The sequence below is a fragment of the Syngnathus leptorhynchus genome, chromosome 1 (genome assembly GCF_054491065.1).
Source record: "Syngnathus leptorhynchus isolate UIUO chromosome 1, UIUO_Slep, whole genome shotgun sequence".
NCBI classification, from domain to species: domain Eukaryota; kingdom Metazoa; phylum Chordata; class Actinopteri; order Syngnathiformes; family Syngnathidae; genus Syngnathus; species Syngnathus leptorhynchus.
Window position 1 is genome coordinate 1,415,001 of NC_141195.1, and position 24,119 is coordinate 1,439,119.

The 24,119-nt window shown below is 44.2% G+C and overlaps 2 protein-coding genes across 2 annotated transcripts in view; one reads left to right on the forward strand and one right to left on the reverse strand.

Moving 5' to 3' along the window:
* Window positions 1–8,854, reverse strand: part of LOC147061381 (interleukin-27 subunit beta-like) — a 13,540-nt gene extending 4,686 nt beyond the window's left edge. Inside the window, exons 1-3 of the mRNA XM_085906803.1 lie at window positions 8,690–8,854; window positions 3,488–3,602; window positions 3,235–3,361 (exon numbers count right to left, since the gene is read on the reverse strand). Of these exons, the coding sequence (XP_085762929.1) occupies window positions 3,235–3,361; window positions 3,488–3,602; window positions 8,690–8,801 (354 nt within the window). The 5' untranslated portion in view covers window positions 8,802–8,854. The remainder of the gene's footprint in view (window positions 1–3,234; window positions 3,362–3,487; window positions 3,603–8,689) is intronic.
* A 2,601-nt stretch (window positions 8,855–11,455) lies between these two features.
* Window positions 11,456–21,748, forward strand: mrgbp (MRG/MORF4L binding protein). The gene is made up of 5 exons (XM_085921289.1): window positions 11,456–11,965; window positions 13,894–14,015; window positions 20,966–21,047; window positions 21,138–21,206; window positions 21,274–21,748. Exons 1-5 carry the CDS (start codon window positions 11,824–11,826, stop codon window positions 21,468–21,470), a joined length of 612 nt encoding a protein of 203 aa, XP_085777415.1. The 5' UTR covers window positions 11,456–11,823; the 3' UTR covers window positions 21,471–21,748.
* The last annotated feature ends 2,371 nt before the right edge of the window (window positions 21,749–24,119 follow it).

The following is a 24,119-nucleotide window of genomic DNA, read 5'->3' on the forward strand; positions in this document are numbered from 1 at the left end:
CCTGGCGCGAACAATTCAATGAATGAACGTGAACCATGTAAGCCAGAATGTAGATTTACGGGTTGCCAAGGAAAGACTGAAACACCACCTCTTTCGTGCTTGTTTTCTCCAAGCTAACAGCTAACTTTATTGCATGAAGGGATGCGCCAGTATGCAACAGCGAGGGGATTATGCTTCTCTTTGGGAAATCTTTAATTTATAATACTTACAGTAGTTTTTGAATAACGTGTTATTTAAACGCCTAAATATTGTTATCCATTATATCTACTGCAAGTTCAAATTAGATTGCTGGTTTGAAAGTTACTTCTGTTATTATTTTAATAAACTTATTTTAAAACGAGGAGATTATGCTTCTCTTTGGGAAATCTTTAATTTATAATACTTACAGTAGTTTTTGAATAACGTGTTATTTAAACGCCTAAATATTGTTATCCATTATATCTACTGCAAGTTCAAATTAGATTGCTGGTTTGAAAGTTACTTCTGTTATTATTTTAATAAACTTTTATTTTAAAACGAGGAGATTATGCTTCTCTTTGGGAAATCTTTAATTTATAATACTTACAGTAGTTTTTGAATAACGTGTTATTTAAACGCCTAAATATTGTTATCCATTATATCTACTGCAAGTTCAAATTAGATTGCTGGTTTGAAAGTTACTTCTGTTATTATTTTAATAAACTTTTATTTTAAAACGTATCTGGTGTTTGAGTGTTTTATTCCTTGTTTTTATTTTTGCACATGAAAATGTAAAAATTAGACATTTGGTTAACCGCTTCATATGACAATATGTACAGTGTGGCAAACAAGTATTTAGTCAGCCACCAATTGTGCAAGTTCTCCCACTTACAAGATGAGAGATGCCTGCAATTTTTCATCATAGGTACACTTCAACTATGAGACAAAAAAAAAAAAATCTGGAAAATCACATTGCCTGATTTTTCAGGATTTTATTTGCACAGTATGGTGGAAAATTAGTATTTGGTCAATAACAAAAGTTCATAATACTTTGTTATATACCCTTTGTTGGCAATGATGGAAGTCAAACATTTTCTGTAAGTCTTCACAAGGTTTTCACACACTTAACGTGTGTGTGTGTGTGTGTGTGTGTGTGTGTGTGTGTGTGTGTGTGTGTGTGTGTGTGTGTGTGTGTGTGTGTGTGTGTGTGTGTGTGTGTGTGTGTGTGTGTGTGTGTGTGTGTGTGTGTGTGTGTGTGTGTGTGTGCGTATTGTTTGCATGGACCCCTTACAATTGCATAGCTGCTTGTGGAAGTTGTTTTGCGAAATCAAGTGTTTTTTGAAAACCAAGACATTCATTGGTATTTTGCAATGCTGCTAGTTCTTCTGCACTCAAGCTGGATGTTTATACATAAAAGCCTCCAAATGCTCTAATAATCTTCTGTATCGCTTGTCCCCACGGGGGTTACGAGTGTGCTGGAGCCTATCCCAGCGGTCATCAAGCAGTAGGCGGGGGACACCATGAGCTGGTTGCCAGCCAATCACAGGGCACACAGAGACAAACAACCATTCACAGTCGCACTCACACCTAAGGGCAATTTGGAGTACTTCATCGGCCAGAGTATCCAGAGAAAACCCTCGCAAACTGCACATGGGGAGGGCCGGAGGTGGAATCAAACCCGAAACCTCTGAAGTGTGAGGGAGGCGTGCTAACCAGTGCATCACCGTGCATTAGAATAATATTTTTGTTTTAATTTACAGTATAGTTATCATATTTTAGCATGTAAACTAACTATTGTCCACAGATGGCATAAAAAAATGTTAAATAATTGAAAAAGTATACATGTGTGGATAGGTCTGATGCCACTGATCATTTGAAGTGATTGAAAGTACAAAATATTCAGACATGACTCAGTTATTACACCTCAAAAGCATTGCTCAACTTGGGACAAATTTTGCATTAAGTTTTTTTTTTTCCCCCCTCCAAAACTGCCATTGTCTCAAACACAGGCATTCAAAACAAATTATGTTGCTATGATATGTTGACTTATCCAATGCTTTAATTATGTCATGAAATATTCAAATTATATTTTGTTTTAACAAATGTATACAGTACAGCATACTTATCTTTTATAGTAACATAAAAATGTAAATATTGTTCACAGATGTCATCACAAATAATTGAAAAACTATGCATGTATGGATAGGTCTTATGCCACTGAACATTTTGAGTGGTTGAAAGTACCGTAATTTTCGGACTATAAGTCGCGGTTTTTGTCATAGTTTGGGCGGGGGGGCGACTTATATGTGATTTTTTCACAAATTTTCAAAATTAAAAAATCTGCGATGTAGTGAAACCGCGATAAACGAACCGCAATGTAGCAAGGGATCACTGTCATTTGAACTGCAAGTGACGTCATCCGTGCTGCGCGGCGGTTGTTTACATAAAAGGCAAAGGATTCGATCACGGAATGAGGAAGATGACGAAGGGCCCCACGTACTACCGGCATCATTAGCGGCTTTGTTTGTAAGTGACACGGAGGACGAAGAGTTTGAAGGATTTAATGATTTGGAGTGACACAGAAGGTTTGAAAAACTATTATGGCTTTTACGCACGCCCGGTCCTTCTCGACGGGAGCTCTCTTTTACCTCCGTGGATGGAAGTCGGGGGCTGGCAACTTACAACGGGTCCGACGTCAGCATATGCGGCATTGTTTACATAAAGCACGATCAATGGATTTAATGAATTGGAGTGACACAGAACCCTAACCCTAACCCTTACTTAAATAACTCTGAATATTACGTCAGGCCCGTTCTCAGCTCCTCGTTTGTGTATATGTCACGTTAGCATACCGTATCTTTAGCCTGTTTTTGCTGGTTCATGTCTGTTTTTGGTGTTGGATTTTGACAAATAAATATGCCCTAAAAGTGCGACTTATACTCCGGTGCGACTTATATATGTTTTTTTTCACTTTATTGTGCATTTTATGGCTGGTGCGACTTATACGCCGGAGCGATTTATAGTCTGAAAATACAGATTCAGAAATATATTTCAGAAGATTCAGAAGATTCAGAAGATATTCAGAAATCACAACGTTATCACGCTTCAAAGGCATTGCTCAACTGGGGCCAAATTTTGAGTTTAGGGTATTACTTTAATTGTATTCCACAAGGGTTATATGTGTTATTTTGTTTTATTATTTTGTTATTTTGAGTTTTGGGAAAATTGTGTGATAGATTAATTGAGCGATTGATGAAAGTGAATGAAAGTTGGTACCCGCTCGAAAGAAGATGATGATGATGATGATGATGATGATGATGATGATGATGATGATGATGATGAAAAGGAAGAGGCAGGAGGAGTGAGATGACAGTGCTTGCTGATTGATGGTTGGTGTCTCTCACTGAAATGCACATACACAAGAACTTTAACAAATGAAGATTCACTCACTGGACAATCTTTTCAGTTCTGCAAACCCATAAAAATGAACTAGTTGTTGTTGCTATCTGCGGTAATGACACGATTGTACCTGTAAGAGGCGATGTAGCGCAGAGGCTGGGAGTGTGGGGGCTCAGGCCAGGAGCAGAAGGTGAGGTTGGGATAACTCGCACACCAGCAATGAACACTGAGTTTGACTGGAGGATCTGCAAAAAGAAATTCACTGCAATAAATTTGGAGCCAGTTATCTTTTACATTAGAAATATTTTTAGAGGAATGCGAGGGAACCGTTAAAGTGGAGGAGTTGATACGCGCCGTATTAAGGAGTTAAATCTGACAAAGGGGAGGACCAGATGACAACGGAAAAAGTCTACTGGCAGTAGCTCCAATTGATGTATTGTGCCAGGGTTGGTGTTCGCTGGCAAAGGTGGATAAGTAGTTTTAAACCTCAATTTAACTGCATCACGAATCCGTGATGCTGCACAGAAAAGAGCATTACTGCTACATTTGGCAGGAGCCAAAGTGCAGGACATTTTGTTCACGCTCAAGAACACCGGCGACTAAGCTGATTACAGTGGTGCAGTAACCAAATTAAATGAATACTTTACGCCTCGGAAAAATATTCCCGATGAAAGGCTCGTATTTAGACAAGCTGAACAAGCTGATAGACTCAGCTTCGTGCAACATTGTGACTGTGGCTAACTAAGTTTGAGCAACTAAAATCTCATTTTCATCTTGAGTTAAAGCACCCAGAGAAGAAAGTCTTTCCTTTTGGCTCAATAACATCACTCAATGTAAAAGTGATTTTCAGAGCTAATTTGAAAACAACTGAAAGATTGCAAATTGTCATCGCAGAAATTCACGTAGTCAAAGAGGCTCTTTGCATCGGTCCCATTGAACATGTGAACACCATCCAGCCAAAAGACAGCAGCATTCAAAGTCAAAGTCTGCTTTATTGTCAATTTCTGCACATGTTAAGATACACAAAGAGATCGAAATTACGTTTCCCACCGTCCCACGGTGACTAGACACATTACAGAACACATACAAGCAAATAGCACAAAGAGTAAAAACAATAGATAAGAGCAATGAATAAGTACACTACAAATATTGAAGAAAAATATATGGACTGCGTTGAAGGCTTAGGAAAACTGAAAGATTTTCAGCAACTGATACACGTGGTGTATCAGTGGTGCAGCCTGTATGCAGATTGTCTTTCAGTGTGAGGAAACAAGTAGAGGAGAAGCTCAAAGAATTTGATGTTATGGACGTAATTGAAAAAGGGAGTGGAAGAACAAAATGAGTTTCACAACTGATCGTGGTGCATCGCGGCAGCAAGGAACCAAGACTTTGTGTGGACATGCGCACAATAAAGCCATAGTAAGAGGAAGGAATCCTATTCCTACAATAGATGAAATACTGGAGGGCATAAATGGGCCACAGTATTTTCTAAATCTAATCTGAGGTGGGGATTTCATCAAATTGAGTTGGAGCCTGAATGAAGCGTGATCACCATAATTGTCAAGCACGCAGCGCTGTGGCGCTATAAGAGTCTGTTTGGAATTTCTTGTGCTTCAGAGATCTACCAACGCATTATTGGACAGGTGCTATATGGCATTCATGGAGTTCACAACATAGCGGATGACATCGTTTCGGGAGAAAGCACCCACCAGCACGACGAGACACTACACCAAGTCATGCAGCGACTGCAGGAAAAAGGTCTGACAGTCAACAGGAAAAAGTGTCAACTCAGGATGTCAGATCTGAGTTCATGGGTCCTGTGCTGTCCAAAATTGTTAATGGGGAAGCTCAATCCAAAATTGAAGCAATGGAAAATAGGCACCACCCAACAAAAATAACAAAAGTCAGAAGTTTCTTTGGGATTGTCAACTATAGTGGCAGATTCATTCCCAATTTGGCGACAACGTCTGAACCACTGTGGAGACTCATGAGACAATCCTGCAAATGGGCATGGCAGGCCAACCAGGAAACTGCTTTTGCAGAGCTAAAACAACAGCCGGCAAGTTCGCGTGTTATGGCATACTTCAAACAAGATGCGGAAACACATGTAATTGTGGATGCTAGTCTCGTTGGACTGGAGGCAACATTACGCCACAGTAAAGTGAGAGCAGGACCTCCAAGCCTGGAGATTGGGGTATTTTTGAAGCTGCAACTTCAGACCTGTGTGAACTCACCAACACTGTGACATCATACATCAGCTTTTGTGAGGACTTGTGAGTGGAGACTAAGACCTTCTGCACATGCAACAACAACAACACCAAACCTCAGAATGCTGCGCAAAGCCAAGGAGGAGGCCTACAGGAGTGAGGACCGTGACCTGTTCAGGCAGGCCAGGAACACACTGACCCCAGAGATCAGGAAAGCTGAGGAGCTATGGGCATTGCTTGGAGAGACACTTCTCTGCCAATCCTGATCCCTCATCAGTGTGGAAAAGCCTGCAGAACATCACAGGCTTGTGGAGAACACAAGGCTGGCAAACCAGCTAAACAGGTCTTACTGCAGGTTTAAACGGTCCACCCACACAACAGGACCTCCTGCATCACAATCAACATCCACACACACCCCCCCCCCCCACACCTCCATCATCGTTATCACCTACTCTCTTGCTTTCAGAAGCTGCACCCGCACTTCAGATCCTGGAGGGGGAGGTGTGTCAGATGTTCCAGAGACAAAAAGTCAGGAAGGCACCAGGCCCAGACGGCGTGTCATCCTCCTGCCTGAAAGTCTGTGCTGAACAGCTGGCACCCACCTTTGTATGGATCTTCAACCGTTCCTGGAGCTGTGTGAGGGCCCTCGTGCTTCAAAAGCTCCACCATCGCACCGATGGCCGAGAAGCCCGCCATCACAGGTTTGAATGATTATAGACCTGTCGCCCTGACATCTGTCGTCATGAAATCCTTTGAGAGGCTAGTGTTGAGCCACCTGAAGGACATCATGGGCCCCCTGCTCGACCCATTGCAGTTTGCCGACCAGGCAAACTGGTCAGTGGATTATGCGGTCAACATGGGACTGCACTACATCCTGCGCCACCTAGACACCCCAGGAATGTACGCCAGGATCCTGTTTGTGGACTTCAGCTCGGCGTTCAACATCATCGCTCTCAATATCCTCCACCAGAAGCTCATTCAGCTCGCGGTGCCTGCCCCCACCTGTCAGTGGATCACCAGCTTCCTGACCAACAGGAGACAGCAGGTGAGGCTGGGAACCATCACGTCCGACACCCGAACCACCAGCACTGGCGCCCCCAGGAGTGTGTACTCTCCCCACTGCTCTTCTCTCTACACCGATTGCTACTCAGGAGACCCTTCTGTGAAGCTGGTGAAGTATGTGGACAGCACCCCTCTCATCGGACTGATCCGGGACTGTGATGAGACTGCGTACAGACAGGAGGTGGAGCGGCTGGTCCACTGGTGCAGCCAAAACCACCTGGAGCTGAACCCGCTCAAGACTGTGGAGATAACAGTGGACTTCAGGAGAGACCCTTCACCACTTCCACCCCTCACCATCCTCAGTAATGCTATTCCCACCACAGACACGTTCAAGTTCCTGCGATTCACAATCTCCCTGGACCAGAAATGGACCACATAGACTCTGTCCGGAAGAAGGATCAGCAGAGGTTGTACTTCCTGAGACAGCTCAGGAAGTTCAACCTGCCACAGGAGCTGCTGAAGACCTTCTACACTGCCATCATCCAATCTATCCTCTGAACCTCAATCACTGTCTGGTTTGGATCGGCCCCCAAACAAGACAAGCACAGACTGCAATAGACAATCAGGACTGCAGAAAAGATAATCGGGACCAACCTCCCATCTATCCAAGACTTGCACCTGTCCAGGACCAGGAAACATGCAAGTAACATCTTTACAGAGCCTTCTCATCCAGGTCACAGTCTGTTCGAACTACTCCCCTCTGGACGGCGTTACAGAGGGCTGTATGCCAAAACCAGCAGACACAGACACAGCTTCTACCCCCAAGCTGTCGCTCTGATGAACACACACCACTCAGAGTCTCAGAGACATCACTGGGCACCTCTTGCCAATTTCAATTTAATGATTTGGTGTGACATGGATGGTTTGATAAACTTGTTATTTATGTTATAGTTATTTGAATAACTGTTATTATGTTACGTCAGGCACGTTCTCAGTTTGTCATTTGTGTTTATGTAACGTTAGCATACCACATCATTTAGCCAGTTGTTGCCTACTTATGTCTGTTCTTGGTATTTTGTCAAATAAAGTTCCCCCAAAAATGCAGTTGCACTTTTGGAGCAAATTTATTTGTCAAAATCCACCACCCAAAACAGACTTGAACCAGCAACAACAGGCTAAACAATACGGTATGCTAATGTGACATATACACAAACGAGAAACTGAGAACGGGCCTGACGTAACATTCAGAGTTATTCAAGTAAGTATTACATAAATAACACGTTTATCAAACCATCCGTGTCAAATAAATAAATTTGCCCCAAAAGTGCGACTTGTACTCCGGTGCGACTTATATATGGGTTTTTTTTCACTTTATTGTGCATTTTATGGCTGGTGCAACTTATACTCGACTTATAGTCCGAAATTTACGGTACTCTCTGCAACACACCAAACATAAGTCATCGAGACAACAAAATACATTTGCTGGCGACAGTTAGTCACCGTGCCGCTGCGTAACGGCTACTCGTACGATGCTAGGCAAACTTAAAGGAGCGCGCCAAAGCTATCAATCAAACAGCGCACACACGAAACAAACCGCAATCAGACAAATGGCACAACAGTAGACAGTAGTAACATTGAAATGTATATACTCACTTTGTGTCAAAGACGCACACGATCACAGCAACATACTCAGTCGATACCAGCAACCTTTAACTTACCGCTGTGCACAAGTCAATGGGTATAATGTCTAGACCCCGAATGTAAGACTTATTTGTCAGACTGTAAGACAGTCTTATTTCAATGCAAAAAACATTGTCTTTTATTCAGGCCAATACGGTACTTCCCTTTCGTTCCTTCCACCTCCCAAAAATTTAAGAACATTTTCTAGGTGGTATTTTTTTAAATTAGTGTTACTTTCATCACACACACAGACGCGCGCACACACACACACACACACACACACACACACACACACACACACACACACACACACACACACACACACACATACACACACACACACACACACACATTGGTTTCAAACAAATTCCTGACCAAAGTATTGCATTACAGTCCACATATTTGTAACCAAAAAAGCTAGAAGTAATAGTTGTGTTACTCACCGACACCGACTGGTATCAGGTCCACTGTTTTGATAGCGACGGCCAATGCGAGGAGAGTCCAGTAAGGCAAGCTTGTCATCATGTTTGAAGTACTCACCTTGGATGAAAACATACAGCTCTCTGAGGGCTTTAAGCTGGCCAGGGGTGAAAGCGAAAGAGGAACAGCGACGCCTCACAGGAAATCTTTTGTCAAGAAACATCCACCACACTCTCGTGACGTGTATGTCAAGTCATGTGGGTTTGTCTAAAATACTTCACGGACAAAATTTACATCAAGATGTACAACTGTAATCCTTAAAAGTTGTTCATTTTTGTAGTATTGCGGTCTACAATTGATATTCGGGTGCATACTTTCTGGTAGTCTCCCTTGCTAAGAAAATAATACCAACCCGGCAGGCCTGGGTCAGCTATGTTTTTTATTTTCGCTCCCACAACTCACATTGTCTCCTTTTTTTCTTTTTCCGTCCACCCTCAGAAAAAAAGCGTAGCTGGGCAATCCACAAATAAATGTAAACTGGATAAATGTAAGCATTACAGTATATTAGAAAATGATTATTATTTAAAAATAAATAAATTATATATATATATATATATATATATATATATATATATATATATATATATATATATATATATATATATATATATATATATATATATATATATATATAATCCCTAAACTAAGTGTTACACCACTAACGAACATTCAAGTACAATGGACCATTGAAAATTGCAGCATTTGTGAGATTTCATCTTTCTACCAATTCACGATAAATGAGGAGGAACACAGTTTGTTTGTTTTCCAACAATAATTTTATTCATATGTAAAGAATGCAAAAAATATATGTTTTTTCTTGTTTTATTGACTCCCTAAATTATTGAATCCCTGCTATCAAATGAAATGTCCACATACCAAATAAACAGAACCAAAAGTGAATACCGTGTGAATCAACTCATAACATTGGCGATGAGCCATGTGACAAAGAAAATATCTGCGTCAATGTTAGAAAACGTGGGAAAACCCAGATGTACACAGAGGGAAAAATGGCAGCGAAACATGCTCACAGCAACAAAACGCAGCATCATCACACCAGAAAGAACATATACAGTGACAAAGTGACATAATAAAGTTAAAGTACCAAAGTCCCAATGATCATCGTCACACACATCTGAGTGTGGTGAAATTTGTCCTCTGCATTTAACCCACCCCCATGTGATTTTGATCCATCCCCTGGGGGAGAGGGGAGCAGTGAGCAGCAGCGGTGCCGCGCTCGGGAATCATTTGGTGATCTAAAACCCCAATTCCAACCCTTAATGCTAAGTGCCAAGCAGGGAGGCAAAGGGTCCCATTTTTATAGTCTTTGGTATGACCCAGCCGGGGATTGAACCCCCAACCTTCCAGTCTCACTGTACCACTAGTCCACTTAGCCATTTGGAATATACAAATCCTGCAACCAGAGCGAGACACAACAGGATGGGCAACTAGAGAAGCTGGAGGTGACGCAGAGGGTTCAGAAACGGAGGAGAGTGGAGAAAAAACAGGGAGCACCTGCATGAGGAGAAGATCGAGCACTCTCAGGAACAGTCTCCACAGCAGGAGCGGCAATCGACTGTATACGGCTGTCGTGTAGGCAAACATGGCGGAGAAGGAGGACATAAGGGCAGAGCCCCTGACAAACCAGTAAGGGGAAGAATCGCTGAAACACCAGTGTCCAGCCCAAGTGACACTTCCATTTTCTGTACCGCTTTGTCCTGACAGGGGTCACGGGGGTGCTGGAGCCTATCCCAGCCGTCATTGGGCAGTAGGCGGGGGACAACCTGTACCGGTTGCCAGCCAATCGCAGGGCACACAGAGAGGAACAACCATTCACACTCGCAGCTAGGGACAATTTGAAGTGTTCAATCGCCTACCACACATGTTTTGGGGATGTGGGAGGAAACTGGAGTGCTTGGCGAAAACCTACGCGGGCACAGGGAGAATCTCACATCTCGTCCCCAGCCATTCCACTATGTGTCGTCATCGTTTCTGTCTGTGTGCTCGCCCCTCCAAATCCTATGTGCCCATGATTAGTTTGATTATTCTCACCTGCCTCTTGTTATCTGTCGTGTATACAAGTCCTATCTGCCCCTCAACCCCCGTCGGATCATTGTTGTCTTCATGTCTTTTTGGTTCCTACCGTTTTCAAGTCTGTTTCGGTTAGTCAGTCAGTCATGTTATCGTTTATCGTAAGTCATGTCAGTTTGCTGAGTCTGTTAGTTTGTGTTCTCCAATAAACCCTGGTCCAAGCTGTACTTGGTCGCCCTGCTCCATTCCATCCGTGGCAGAGAACATGCAAACTCCACTCTGGGCAGGCTAACGAGTTAGATAATTCGCGATTGTGCAAACACGCAAAAACTGACTTCTACAGGATTGTAAATGGGCATTTGGAGCAATACTACATTGTCCTAAAGGTTAGACACGTTTCCTCAATTTAGAAGTTTTATTTTGACTTTTAAATGTTTTTTTTTAATTTGGAAAAAATCTGCGATGTAGTGAAGCCGCGATAAACGAAACGCGAAGTAGCGAGGGATCACTGTATTCCTCAGTAATCAGTAAAATAAGGGCGTCTCTGACGTTTTCCTGACAGAACAAGGGGTCTGAAAATTGGTTGTGTTAAGCAATCTACAGTCATTTTTTAGTCAGTTCTTCATTGACAGAATTGTTAGACGGTCCAGCATGTGATGATGGAGTGTGTTTAAATATGGGGAGGAGAGGAAAGTTTTGAATGCGGGAGTGGAACAAGCACAGGTTGCATTGAGAATGGAAAGTATTCTGAAGGTAGACAGTGAATGGCGGTAATGCCCCCTTTGTCAGGTGGTAAACTGCCCCCAAAAAAGAAGAAGAAGAAGACGACGACGACGAAGAAGACTCTATTGCTACGAGTGAACAACCAGCTCTGTGCCAAGATGGCCGCCGTCTGACGACGCTTCAGATTGGCTCACTTGCTCGTTAACTATGTATATATCTATGGTCGGAAAATTGTGACTTGTCGCTTTACTTTAATACAGCAGCACAAGAAGAAGCTTGTACTTCCGACCGAGCTCAAACCAAATATACGATCGTACTAGCCGGTCTTATCTTCGTTGTCTTGACGATGGGGGAGGCCGACGTGACACAGAACCAAGCCGACGAGAAGCCCTCGGACGCGTCTTCTGTATCCGGCGAGGAGTCGGTGGTGTGGAGTCATGAGGTGGAGGTCTGCCTCTTCCACGCCATGATCGGACACAAGCCTGTCGGTGAGGCTGAATGCTAGTAAGCATAGGGTTATTTCGGTCGCTCCCGTATCTATTCACTTTCTTTTTATCAAATAAAACCGTTTAGCAAGTCAAAAGATCAAATAGCCGAAGCGCTTCTCTATTTTGTTTTCCATTTGTTGTTTACGTTTGTATATTTTATATTGTATCACGCCTTGTAATTAGCCAAAACGTGTTTAATTGGGTCTAATTTATGTTCTCCTTAATTTGTAGTAGTAATAATAATAATAATAATTAATAATAAAAACTATAGCTGCCATAAAGGGCCCTTGCAGCCTTAACATTATTTGGCTATAATGGCAATATATATACATATATTGTATATGTATTTATACAATATATAATGTATATATATGTCTGCTATAATATACATTATAGCAGACATACTTCAAAGTCTGCTATAATGTCAATTCCTTCACATGTGAAGACACACGAAGAGATCGAAATTACGTTCCCCACCGTCCCACAGTGACTAGACACATCACACAACACATACAAGCAAATAGCACAAAGAGTAAAGACGATAGATAAGAGCGATGAATAAGTAACAAGCTAATAAACTAAATAAACAATAAATAGACAAATAAGAGGAGCAAAATGGATCAAGCGTGCATACGGCAGACAGCCAGAATATAGCGCAAAAATACGGGACGTTATGCAGCCGAGGGAGGATGGGGGGAGAGAGTTCAGTACTTGCATGTTGGGGTAGTTGCATGTTTGAGGTACTTGTACATACTAGATACTTATACCTATCCTAAATTTGGCCCAGGTTCACACTCTCTAAAATAGCATTTTTCTTTGTAAACAGCCTTTGCAACTGCATGTGACAAAATTTAAAGCTTTCAAAATCTTTCCATTCTAATCATGTAGAAGAAACACCCAAAGTTTGAAAACAATCGGATAGAATCTCTAGGAGCAGTTTGTTGAAATATGAACTCTATTAAAGGCCCAAAAATGCTGCCATTTTGTCTTTAATTTGGATTAATGTCAAATCACATCTGTCCCAATATTCACAGATCTTATTTATGTGAAAAGTAGAACTGGGAATGGTTCGTAAAATGTAGCATTCAAGTATAACAAAATAATACTGTGGTTATTCACCAACCAGTTGAAGCATGTAGCTTTCTTCGAGTATTAAACAATACCATGCAAACAAACCTATGCATGTGGATTCAGTAAACGCCCTATCTAATTTGCTCGGTTCATGTTAGTCAGGGTTGCATTATGTGCACTTCTGAAAAGCTTCAGTTCTTGTTGGCTGTGTATGATGCTGGCTTTGAACAGGCCTGTCTTCCCTGTCAAAGTCATTTTCTGGCTGATACTGTGAAAAGGTTAAGAACATTTGAGTTAGTAGGTATAGCTGAATGACTAGGAAGACGTGTTAGGGCGGAGAGTCAGGAGTTTTAAACAGAATTTTTTAATTACAATAAATACATATTAGAGACATAAACTAAAACCACTGCTAATTAGCAAACAATGAAACACGCTGAATATTGCTGATATTAATATTTTTAAAGTCCATCTGTCATGACTAACGTCGACCATGACAGCTAGACGTTAAAAATATTAATATCAGCAATATTATTTGCTTAAATTTTGACTATTTTGCACCAGATTGATTGTTTTTCGTTAAAGAAGGTTTTAGTGCACCATTTACAATATGCAGTAACAATGATTAGAAACATGACATCATACAATTCGGAACATTAAAATTTATGACAAGACTTAATTACTTCTAACAGTGACTGAGGGCTTAGCAATAGCCTGAAATTCATATAATGGTATGAATTGAATCTTTTTGCCTCCATCATTGTTAACTTTGGATCTTCAAGGCAGTAAACAATAGCTTCTTGTTTGGCTGTTGCTCCATTCAGTTGATTGCCTTTGTGTGCATTTGTGTGCATGCGCAGGAGTAAACCGTCACTTCCACATGATCTGCATCCGAGACAAGTTTAGTCAGAACATTGGCCGCCAGATCTCCTCTTCTGTCATCTGGGATCATCTTGGAAGCATGTATGACATGCAAGCACTGGTGAGCAGTGTTGGGGGTAATATATTTCTGTTATACTGTATTGATATACACTGCTAAAAAAAAAATTAAAGGAACAGTTTTTTATCAGGGTATGGCATGAATTCAATTACACTTTTCTGATAAGGTTTTGGTCAGGCACGTGGCAGAGGGGGTTGTTAATCACTTTCAGCTGCATTGGTGTTGATGGGATTAACATCAGGTACACTAGAGGGGCAACAACAAAATGGTCCCCAAAACAGGACTGGTTTTGCAGGTGGAGGCCAATTCAAGCTCCTCCCTCTTGATCTTTTTAACTGTTTTTCCACAAGTGTTGGCTTTAGCAAGAGTCATTATCACGACTGGAAGCAGGAGGCGATTTCTTAACCCTCCTGAAGTTGCGCAGATTGTCCAACTCCTCCAGGATGACACATCCATGCGTGCTGTTGCAAGACGATTTGACGTGTCTCCCAGTACAATCTCCAGGAGATTCCAGGAGACAGGCAGTTACTCTAGGAGAGCTGCACAGGGCCGTAGACGGTCCTCATCCCATCAGCAGGACCGATATCCGCTGCTTTGCGCAAGGAGGAACAGGTTGAGCACTGCCCGAGCCCTACAGAATGACCTTCAGCAGGCTACTGGTGTTAATGTTTTTGCCCAAACAGACTTCACGAGGGTGGCCTCAGGGCACGACGTCCTGTAGTGTGCCCTATGCTCACTACTCAGCACCGTGGAGCTCGATTGGCATTTGCCATAGAAAACCAGAATAGGCAAGTCCGCCACTGGCGCCCTGTGCTTTTCGCAGATGAGAGCAGGTTTACCCTGAGCACCTGTGATAGACGTGAAAGGGTCTGGATGTTGTGCCACTCATCACCAGTTCCTCTTCTGCATGCCAAATAAGGGCAAAGGCCAATGCACTTCCTCCTCAGCCTGAAACCAGCCTCACCTGTGCTGGCTGCAGTCAGCCCAGCACAGGTGTGGCTCATCTCAATCAAACAAGCTGTTCCAGATCATCTCGTCAGAGGCTGTCTACAAAACCCCCTGAGAGACGGTGCTTGAGGTTTCGACGTTAAACTTCTGTGGTCAGCGCTCCCTCCACGTCAAACCAGTGTCTCCTCCCTCAAATCCACCTTTCGTGAGAAAGATAAATATTTTATTTTTGCCCTGAAACCTCAGTCTCTGTGTCTTGTCTCCTGGGTCCTCGGCACTTTTGGCTCACCACTCCAGTTGAGCGTAACACTGGAGATGCCAAGGAGAGCGCTATGCTGTCTGCAACATCATTCAGCATGACCGGTTCGGTGGTGGGTCAGTGATGCTCTGGGGAGGCATTTCCATGATCGGACGAACAGACCTCTACAGGCTAGAGAACGGCAGTCTGACTGCCATTAGGTATCAGGATGAAATCCTTGCACCCATGGTCAGACCCTACGCTGGTGCAGTAGGTCCTGGGTTCCTCCTGATCCATGACATTCCCGGCCTCATGTGGCAAGCATATGCAGACAGTATCTGGAGGATGAAGGAATTGACACAATTGAATGGCCCTCATGATCACCTGATCTAAACCCGATAGAACACCTTTGGGACATAATGTTTCTGTCCATCAGACGCCGCTAGGTTGCTCGTTAGACTTTGCAGGAGCTCACTGATGCCCTGAGACAGATCTGGGAGGACATCCCACAAGACACCATCCGTCGTCTCATTAGGAGCATGCCGCGACGTTGTCAAGCATGCATACAAGCATGTGGAGGCTACACAAAATATTGAAAAGAGTTTTGAATTGCAGAAATTGAATTTAGGCAAAATGGACGAGCCTGCCACATCATTTTTTCACTTTGATTTTTGGGGTGTCTATATACTGAGCCCTCTGTAGGCTGAAAACTTTTATTTCCATCAAAAGATGTGGCATCCTTTTGTTCCTGAGACATTAAACTGTCCATATCAGTATAGATATCCAACTTTTTTTTTCACCATTGAAATCTAATGTGTTTTCAAAGTGTTCCTTTAATTTTTTTGAGCAGTGTAGTTACTGATTCTGGTTACGCGTTACATGTTCGGAACTTCAGTACAGATCCAATTACAAATTACACGAAGAATACTGTCCATTACATCTTTTACAAGATGTGTTTACTTTATTAATAAATCTTTAAAAAGATTTATGGCCTCCCCTGAGGAACTCTCAGCGACTTAGAAATGCATTGCCCATTTTTACCTCTTTTCTGAGTGAGTTAATTTTACACGATGACTAGCATCATACATGGCTGAGAAGTCAGTTTGTGAGACAAAATGCTGGTACACATTGGTGTATTCAAACACAAGCAGAAACAAAACTAAGTTAAAAGCAGTGGATAAATTGTGAAGAAGTCGTTGTTGTTTTAGGTATGACTTGAATGAATCTTGTACCATCAATTGCAGTAAAATGTTGCTCATTCTGGCGGCTCGGTGGCGCACTGGGTAGCATGTCCGCCTCACAGTTAGGAGGGTGTGGGTTCGATTCCACCTCCGGGCCCTCCCTGTGTGGAGTTTGCATGTTCTCCCCGTGTCCGCGTGGGTTTTCTCTGGGCACTCCGGTTTCCTCTCACATCCCAAAAATGCTTGGTAGGCTGATTGAGCACTCCAAATTGTCCCTAGGTGTGAGTGCGAGCGCGAATGGTTGTTCGTCTCTGTGTGCCCTGCGATTGGCTGGCAACCAGTTCAGGGTGTCCCCCGCCTACTGCCTGATGACGGCTGGGTTAAGCTCCAGCACGCCCGCGATCCCCGTGGGGACTAAGCGTTTCAGAAAATGGATGGATGTTGCTTATTCTGATTGGTTATAAGCCGTAAAGTTGTAGCAGCAATGAAAACGTGACTATTGACTAACATAGGATGTGTTCTCAAGCATTAAGCAATTTTGGACGCCCTTGGCAGTGTCAATAGTTCAGTAAAAACATCAGGCATGCATTGAACAATTCATAATGTCATGAAGCTAGCTATTCATGCAATATATCACAAAATATTTGTTATTTCAAAGTGCCCAAAAACAGATCATGGCAGTTATTATAAAAACATTTCTCTTTACCACTTAGACAACCACATATCAAAAAATGTTTTCTTTCTTTTATCCATCCATCCATTCATCCCATCCATCCATCCATCTTCGGCTTATCCGGGGTCAAATCGCGGGGCAGCAGCTTTAGGAGGGACTCCCAGACTTACCTCTCCCCAGCCACTTCGTCCAGCTCATCCCAGTCTTACATAGTCTCTCCAGCGCGTCCTGGCTCGTCCACGGGGTCTCCTGGCGGTGGAACATGCCCGGAACACCTCCCCGGGGAGGCATCCAGGAGGCATCTTGATAAGATGCACGAGCCACCTCATCTTGCTCCTCTCAACATGGAGTAGCAGTGGCTCTACTCCAAGCTTCTCATCCTATCTCAACGGGAGAGCCCGAACACCCTGCGGAGGAAATTCAATTCGGCTGCTTGTATCCGGGATCTTGTTCTTTCGGCCATGACCCATAGCTGGTGACCATAGGTGAGGGTAGGAGCGTAGATCGACTGGTAAATTGAGAGCTTTGCCTTTTGGCTCAGCTCTCTTCACCACGACGGACCGGTACAGAGTCCGCATTACAGCCAACGCTGCACCGAACTGCCTGTCGATCTCACGCTCCATCCTGCCCTCGCTCATGAACAAGACCCCAAGATACTTAAGCTCCTCCACATGGGGCAGGATCTCATCCCCGATCCGGAGAGGGCATTCCGCCATTTTCCGACTGAGGACCATGGACTCAGATTTGGAGGTGCTGATCCTCATCCTGACCGTGCGAACTGCTCCAGTGAGAGCTGGAGATCATGGCTTGAAGAAGCCAACAGCACCACGTCGTCTGCAAAAAGCAGAGATGCAATGCTGAGGTCCCCAAACCGGACACCCTCAACACCTCGGCTGCTCCTAGAAATTCTGTCCATAAAAGTTGTGAACAGAATCGGTGACAAAGGGCAGTCTTGGTGGAGTCCAACCCTCACTGGGAGCGAATCCCTTACTGCCGGAAATGCGGACCAAGCTCTGGCATCGATGATACAGAGACCACACCGCCCTTATCAGTTGGTTCGGCACCCTGTACTCCCGAAGCACCCTCCACAGAACTTCCTGAGGGACATGGTCGAAAGCCTTCTCCAAGTCCACAAAACACACGTGGACTGGTTGAGCGAACTCCCATGCCCCCTTGAGGAGCCTGCCGAGGGTATTGAGTTGGTCCACTGTTCCACAGCCAGGACAAAAACTACACTGCTCCTCCTGAATCCGAGATTCGACCTCCCGACGGACCCTCCTCTCCAGCACCCCTGAATAGACCTTACCAGGGAGGCTGAGGAGTGTGGTTCCCCTATCGTTGGAACACACCCTCCGGTCCCCCTTCTTAAAGAGGGGAACCACCACCCCAGTCTGCCAATCCAGAGGCACCTTCCCCGATGTCCACGCAATGCTGTAGAGGTGTGTCAGCCATGACAGCCCCACAACATCCAGAGCCTTTAAAAACTCCAGGCGGATCTTATCCACCCATGGGGCCTTGCCCCCTAGGAGTTTTTTTAACTACCTCAGTGACTTTGATTCCAGAGGTTGGAGAGTCCACCTCAGAGTCTCCAGGTTCTGCTTCCACAATGGAACGCATGTCGGTGGAATTGAGGAGGTTTTTGAAGTATTCTGCCCACCAACTCAGGACGTCCCAAGTCAAGCTCAGCAGCACGCCGTCTCCATTGTAAACAGTGTTGACGGTGCACTGCTTCCCCCTCCTGAGATGTCGGATGGTGGACCAGAATTTCTTTGAATCCATCCGGAAATCATTCTCCATGGCCTCGCCAAACTCCTCCCACGCTCGGGTTTTTGCCTCAGCAACAGCTGAAGCCACGTTCCGCTTGGCCTTCCGGTACCTGTCGGCTGCCTCAGGAGTCCTACAGGTCAAAACGGCCCGATAGGACTCCTTCTTCAGCTTGACGGAATCCCTTACCGCCGGTGTCCACCAGCGGGTTCGAGGGTTGCCGCCACGACAGGTACCGACCCCCTTACGGCCACAGCTCCGGTCGGCTGCCTCAACAATGGAGACACGGAACATGGTCCAATCAGACTCATTGTACCCCGTCTCCTCCAGGATGTGGGAAAAGCTCTGCCAGAGGTGGGAGTTGAAGCTCTTCCTGACAGGGGATTCTGCCAGACGTTCCCAGCAGACCCTCACAGTACGTTAGGATCTGTCAAGTTGGACCGGCATCTTCGCCGACCATCAGAGCCAACCCACCACCAGGTGGGGATCAGTTGACAGCTCCGCCCCTCTCTTCACCTGAATGTCCAAAACATGCAGCCGCAAATCCAATGACATAACTATGAAGTCGATCATTGAACTGCGGCCTAGGGTGTCCCGGTGCCAAGTACACACTTGGACACCCTTATGTTTGAACATGGTGTTCATGATTGAGCGCAGAAGTCCAACACCGCTTGGGTTCAGATTTGGGGGGGGGAGCATTCCTCCCAGTCACGCCCTTCTAGGTCTCAATGTCATTGAGTCCCCAGAAGGAGCGCTCTCCAGCACTTCTTCCAAGGACTCCTAAAAGGGTGGGTACTCTGAGCTGCCACTCGGTGCATAGGCACAAACAACAGTCAGGACTCTCGTCACCCCACCCGAAGGCGGAGGGAGGCTACCCTGTGAACCCCAATGTGCAGGTGCCCAGCCGGGGGGGCAATAAGTATACCCATACCTGCTTGACGCCTCTCACCGTGGGCAAATCCAGAGTCCAGTTGTTTATACAGATTGTTTAGAGTTTAATATTTCATATTTGATGGATTTAATTTCGTCGTCAATATTAGATCTACTTTGTGGTCTTGGACCCAATTATCTGGGATGGTCGAGGGATTACTGTAACCCGTTCTCAGGAGGGGCTGTTTATTCAGGGGGTGTTAGGATACGGATTTTTAGCTATTGATCTGACTCCAAATTGCGATCAACACTTAACACAAGTTTCTATGTCCCAATCCACACACTGGCGCACCTAACAATTTTGCGAGTTCGTTCTGTCAAAGAGAAGACCAGTAGATCAATCAGACCAAATTTACCAATTGTTTATTCCTAACAAAGCGCACTAATACAGGCCTGGGTCCCGGGTCCCTCACACTAAAACTCGTGCGTTTTTGTGACCACCAAAAGACGACACATTCTTCCGGGTTGCCCAGTTTTAAAGAAACACAATAAGAATATTAAAGCATGCAAAATATTGTGTGATGATTGGTCGTTGGCCATCTCCTCCCCGTCGAGGTGTCATCACTGTGGTCAGGGGGTTGGGTTTTTTCCTCTCGAAGCCCAACCACCTGGATGTGGTGGTGTTCTTTGTTCTCGTTCCTCACCGACCTTGAGGTGTTATCGTCCGGTACTCCCCTCGTCTGGTACTCCCTGGGCCTCCCTGTTCCACAACTCTTAGAAGAAAACAAGTTCATGCAGTGTGCCTGCACATTGCTCACCCCCCACCAATCCACACAAGCACTCCAATACTAGATATTATATTGATATGATCATATGTTTCACACAACCTTAAAAAATACGTTTGCAAACTGCTAAAAGCACATTTCCCTTTAGGGGGAATCCCCTATCATCAGAAAAATCTGGTGACTGCATTTTGTCAGTGTTTTCCTTTCTTTGTTCTCTCCACTGGGACCTGGCCGGTAACTCCTCGTAACCCCCTTAGCAACACTGGCAGTTTTTATCGCCTCTCTGTTTAAAAAAGAATGTATGGTTGATCTTGACACTTTGTATTCTGATGCCAAGTCGGTCACCTGAACGCCTCTTTCATACTCTTCTATGATCGCCTTTTTCAGAAGGATGTTCATTGTCTGTGGATTCATTCTAGTAATTCTGTTTTTTTCTGTTTCAGTGGCAGTTACCATGAACAGCATTGCATGCATGTACAATTTTAAACTGAAACTTGATCTTGTGTGATACTCTGTATTGTTTGTTTGTGCAGCATGAGTCAGAGATCTTGCCCTTTCCAAACTCTGAGAAAAGTTTCTTTCTGCCTGATGACATCATCCAGGAAGTAAAGGAAGGTGTGAGCTGATTGGCTTAACTGGTCATTTGTTGATTGTGTCATTGCAACATTTCACATGACTATCAACTAAATACCTGCTTCTGTTCAGGCAAGCTGTGCTTGGAGGAGGAGCCTAAGGAGGAGCTGGAGCGAGAGCAGCCTACAATGCACGAAGAAGGTACTAGATGGCGGAAACAACACAAACATTGATATTCAGGTAATCTTTGATTACTTCCTTCTTTCAGGAAGTAACTCCTCGCTCAAAATGTCAGAGCGAACAAGCAGCAGCCGTGACAAGGAGAAGGGTAGCGTTGATGTTGCAGCTACAGGAGGATCAGGTGGGAAGGAAGCAGAGAAGAGGAAGAGGAGTCGTGCCACAGAGAAGCTCTTGTCATCGTCCAATCCTGCCAGCCCCGGAGGAGCCAAGAGGAGACGCACATGACTGGTCACATGAAGAACTGGTGTGTTTCTCTTCATGACCTTCTTTTGGCGACTGGAGGTCAGAACTCAGTTGCCCTCTGAATTCTTACTAGCTGACAGAAGAAGACCATAACGCTGAGTACACAGGAAAAGGACACTTGGCGGCTGTATATAATTTATGTCTCTAAATTGATGCGTCCTGCTTTTCTGTCACTGGATTGAAGTGACTATTCACTATTTACTTTGCTGTTTTTTGTCAACAAGCAGATGATGCTTGTTATTAAAGAGATGTCAAACACATTCATAATCTTCTCAGTAATTAGTACATTCACTTGTATAGCTACCAGTATTTCCCCCAAACGTCTGCTGAAAGGGAGGGTAAAGCGAGCCAACATTGGCACTTATGTGATTCAAGATTCAAGAAGTTTATTGGCCATGTTAGGGCATGCCAAACAAGGAATTTGAGTCTGGTAGATCTCAGCCTCTGTTCAACATTACATACCGTATTTTTCGGACTGAAAGTCGCTCCGGAATATAGGTCGCATCAGCCATAAAATGCACAATAACGTGAAAAAAAAAACATATATAAGTCGCTCCGGTGTATAGGTCGCATTTTGGGGGAAATTTATTCAACAAAATCCAACACCAAGAACAGACATGAACGAGCAACAACAGGCTAAATGATAGGTATGCTAATGTGACATAAACACAAACGAAGAGCTGAGAACGTAACATAGTTATTCTAATAACTATTACATAAATGACACGTTTATAAAACCATCTGTGTCACTCCAATTCATTAAATCCATTGATCGTCCTTTATGTGAATAATGCCACGTATGCGCCGCGCCGCTGATGTCGGCCTCGTAAGTTGCATTTCTAATTATTCCACTGACCTATATTACGATATATAAAGTATATTTCAAATAACTGTCATATTGCAATATTATCAAACCATCTGTCACTCCAAATCATTAAATTCATCGATCAAATTCCTTGTCCTTTGTCAACAACGCCGCTCGTGCGCCCTGACGTCAGCCTCGTCGTTATTCCACAGATCTTGATATTGTAGCGTTAACAAAGTCGAATTCCAGGCGTGCGGCGGCGTGGACCTCCATCCACGGAGGTGGCATTTCCAGCCATGGAGGTGGAAGAGAGCTCCTTAGAATAAGACTGGGCGTGCGTAAAAGCCATGTCCGAGCCCCATCCACCGTCCTCCGAACAGCAACCCGGCCGAACGCCGGCTCCTGACTTCCATCCACAGAGGTGAAAGAGAGCTTCATAGAGTAGGACCGGGCGTGCGTAAAAGCCATGTCCGAGCCCCATCCACCGTCCCCGGACAGCCACCTGGCTGAGCGCCAGCCTCCGACTTCCATCCACAGAGGTGAAAGAGAGTCGATTGGACCGGGCGTGCGTAAAAGCCAAAATAGTTTTTCAAACCTTCTGTGTCACTCCAAATCATTAAATCCTTCAAACTCTTAGTCCTCCGTGTCACTCACAAACAAAGCCGCTAATGATGCCGGTAATACGTGGGGCCCTTCGTCATCCCGTGATCGAGTCTTTGTCCTTTATGTAAACAACCGCCGTGTCGCTGTCACTTGAAATTCAAACTACTACTACAAACTACACTACTACATGTGAAAAAATTCACAAGTCGCTCCCCCCCCTCATCCAAACTAAGGAAAAAAAACGCGACTTATAGTCCAAAAATTACGGTATTCTCAAACATCCCCTGATCTTAAATTCCCAGGAGGGCAAGGAAAAACTCAAAACTCCTACTAGGGCAGGGATGTACAAACTTTTTGCAAGGGGGGCCAGATTTGATGAAGTGAAGGGGCCCGGGGGCCAATAGTTTTTTCAGACATTTTTAACTACAAAACTTTAATTCAAATACACAGAGTTCTAAAACAATTTTTATTGTCACAATTGTCTTTGTTTTTCAAATGACGAAATAACCAAATATAAGCCACTCAAGCAGATGTGAAGAACTCTAAAAATACAAATTCTGCCTTTCATTCATTTCTGAAGTCATATAACATTGAACAAACTGTATGAAATACCTGAAATTTACATGAGTTTAAAATTATTTTTGCCTCATGAACATTTTAAACAGGAGTTATAAGTATTGCAAAGTTGTCTGTTATTATTAAAACTTAAAATAAATGAATTTTGCTATTGTCATTTCCAATATCTTTCAGAAAGTAATGGTTTGTGTCACGTCTGCAGGTTCATACATAAACAGGATTGACATGGCCACTTCGTAGCTTGCTTTAGTAATATTTACTTTTGACTCAGCCACGTGAAGAATGGCTTTCATGATGCCAGTTCAGCTTGAAGCTCCTTCACTTTATTAGCGCAGTCACTCCCTGTCTGCTTGTTATATGTGTTAGCATGTTTAGTCTGGCGGCTCGGTGGAGCACTGGGTAGCACGTCCGCCTCACAGTTAGGAGGGTGCGGGTTCGATTCCACCTCCGGCCCTCCCTGTGTGGAGTTTGCATGTTCTCCCCGAGCCCGCGTGGGTTTTCTCCGGGCACTCCGGTTTCCTCCCACATCCCCAAAACATGCTTGGTAGGCCGATTGAAGACTCTAAATTGTCCCTAGGTATGAATGCGAGTGCGGATGGTTGTTCGTCTCTGTGTGCCCTGCGATTGGCTGGCAACCGGTTCAGGGT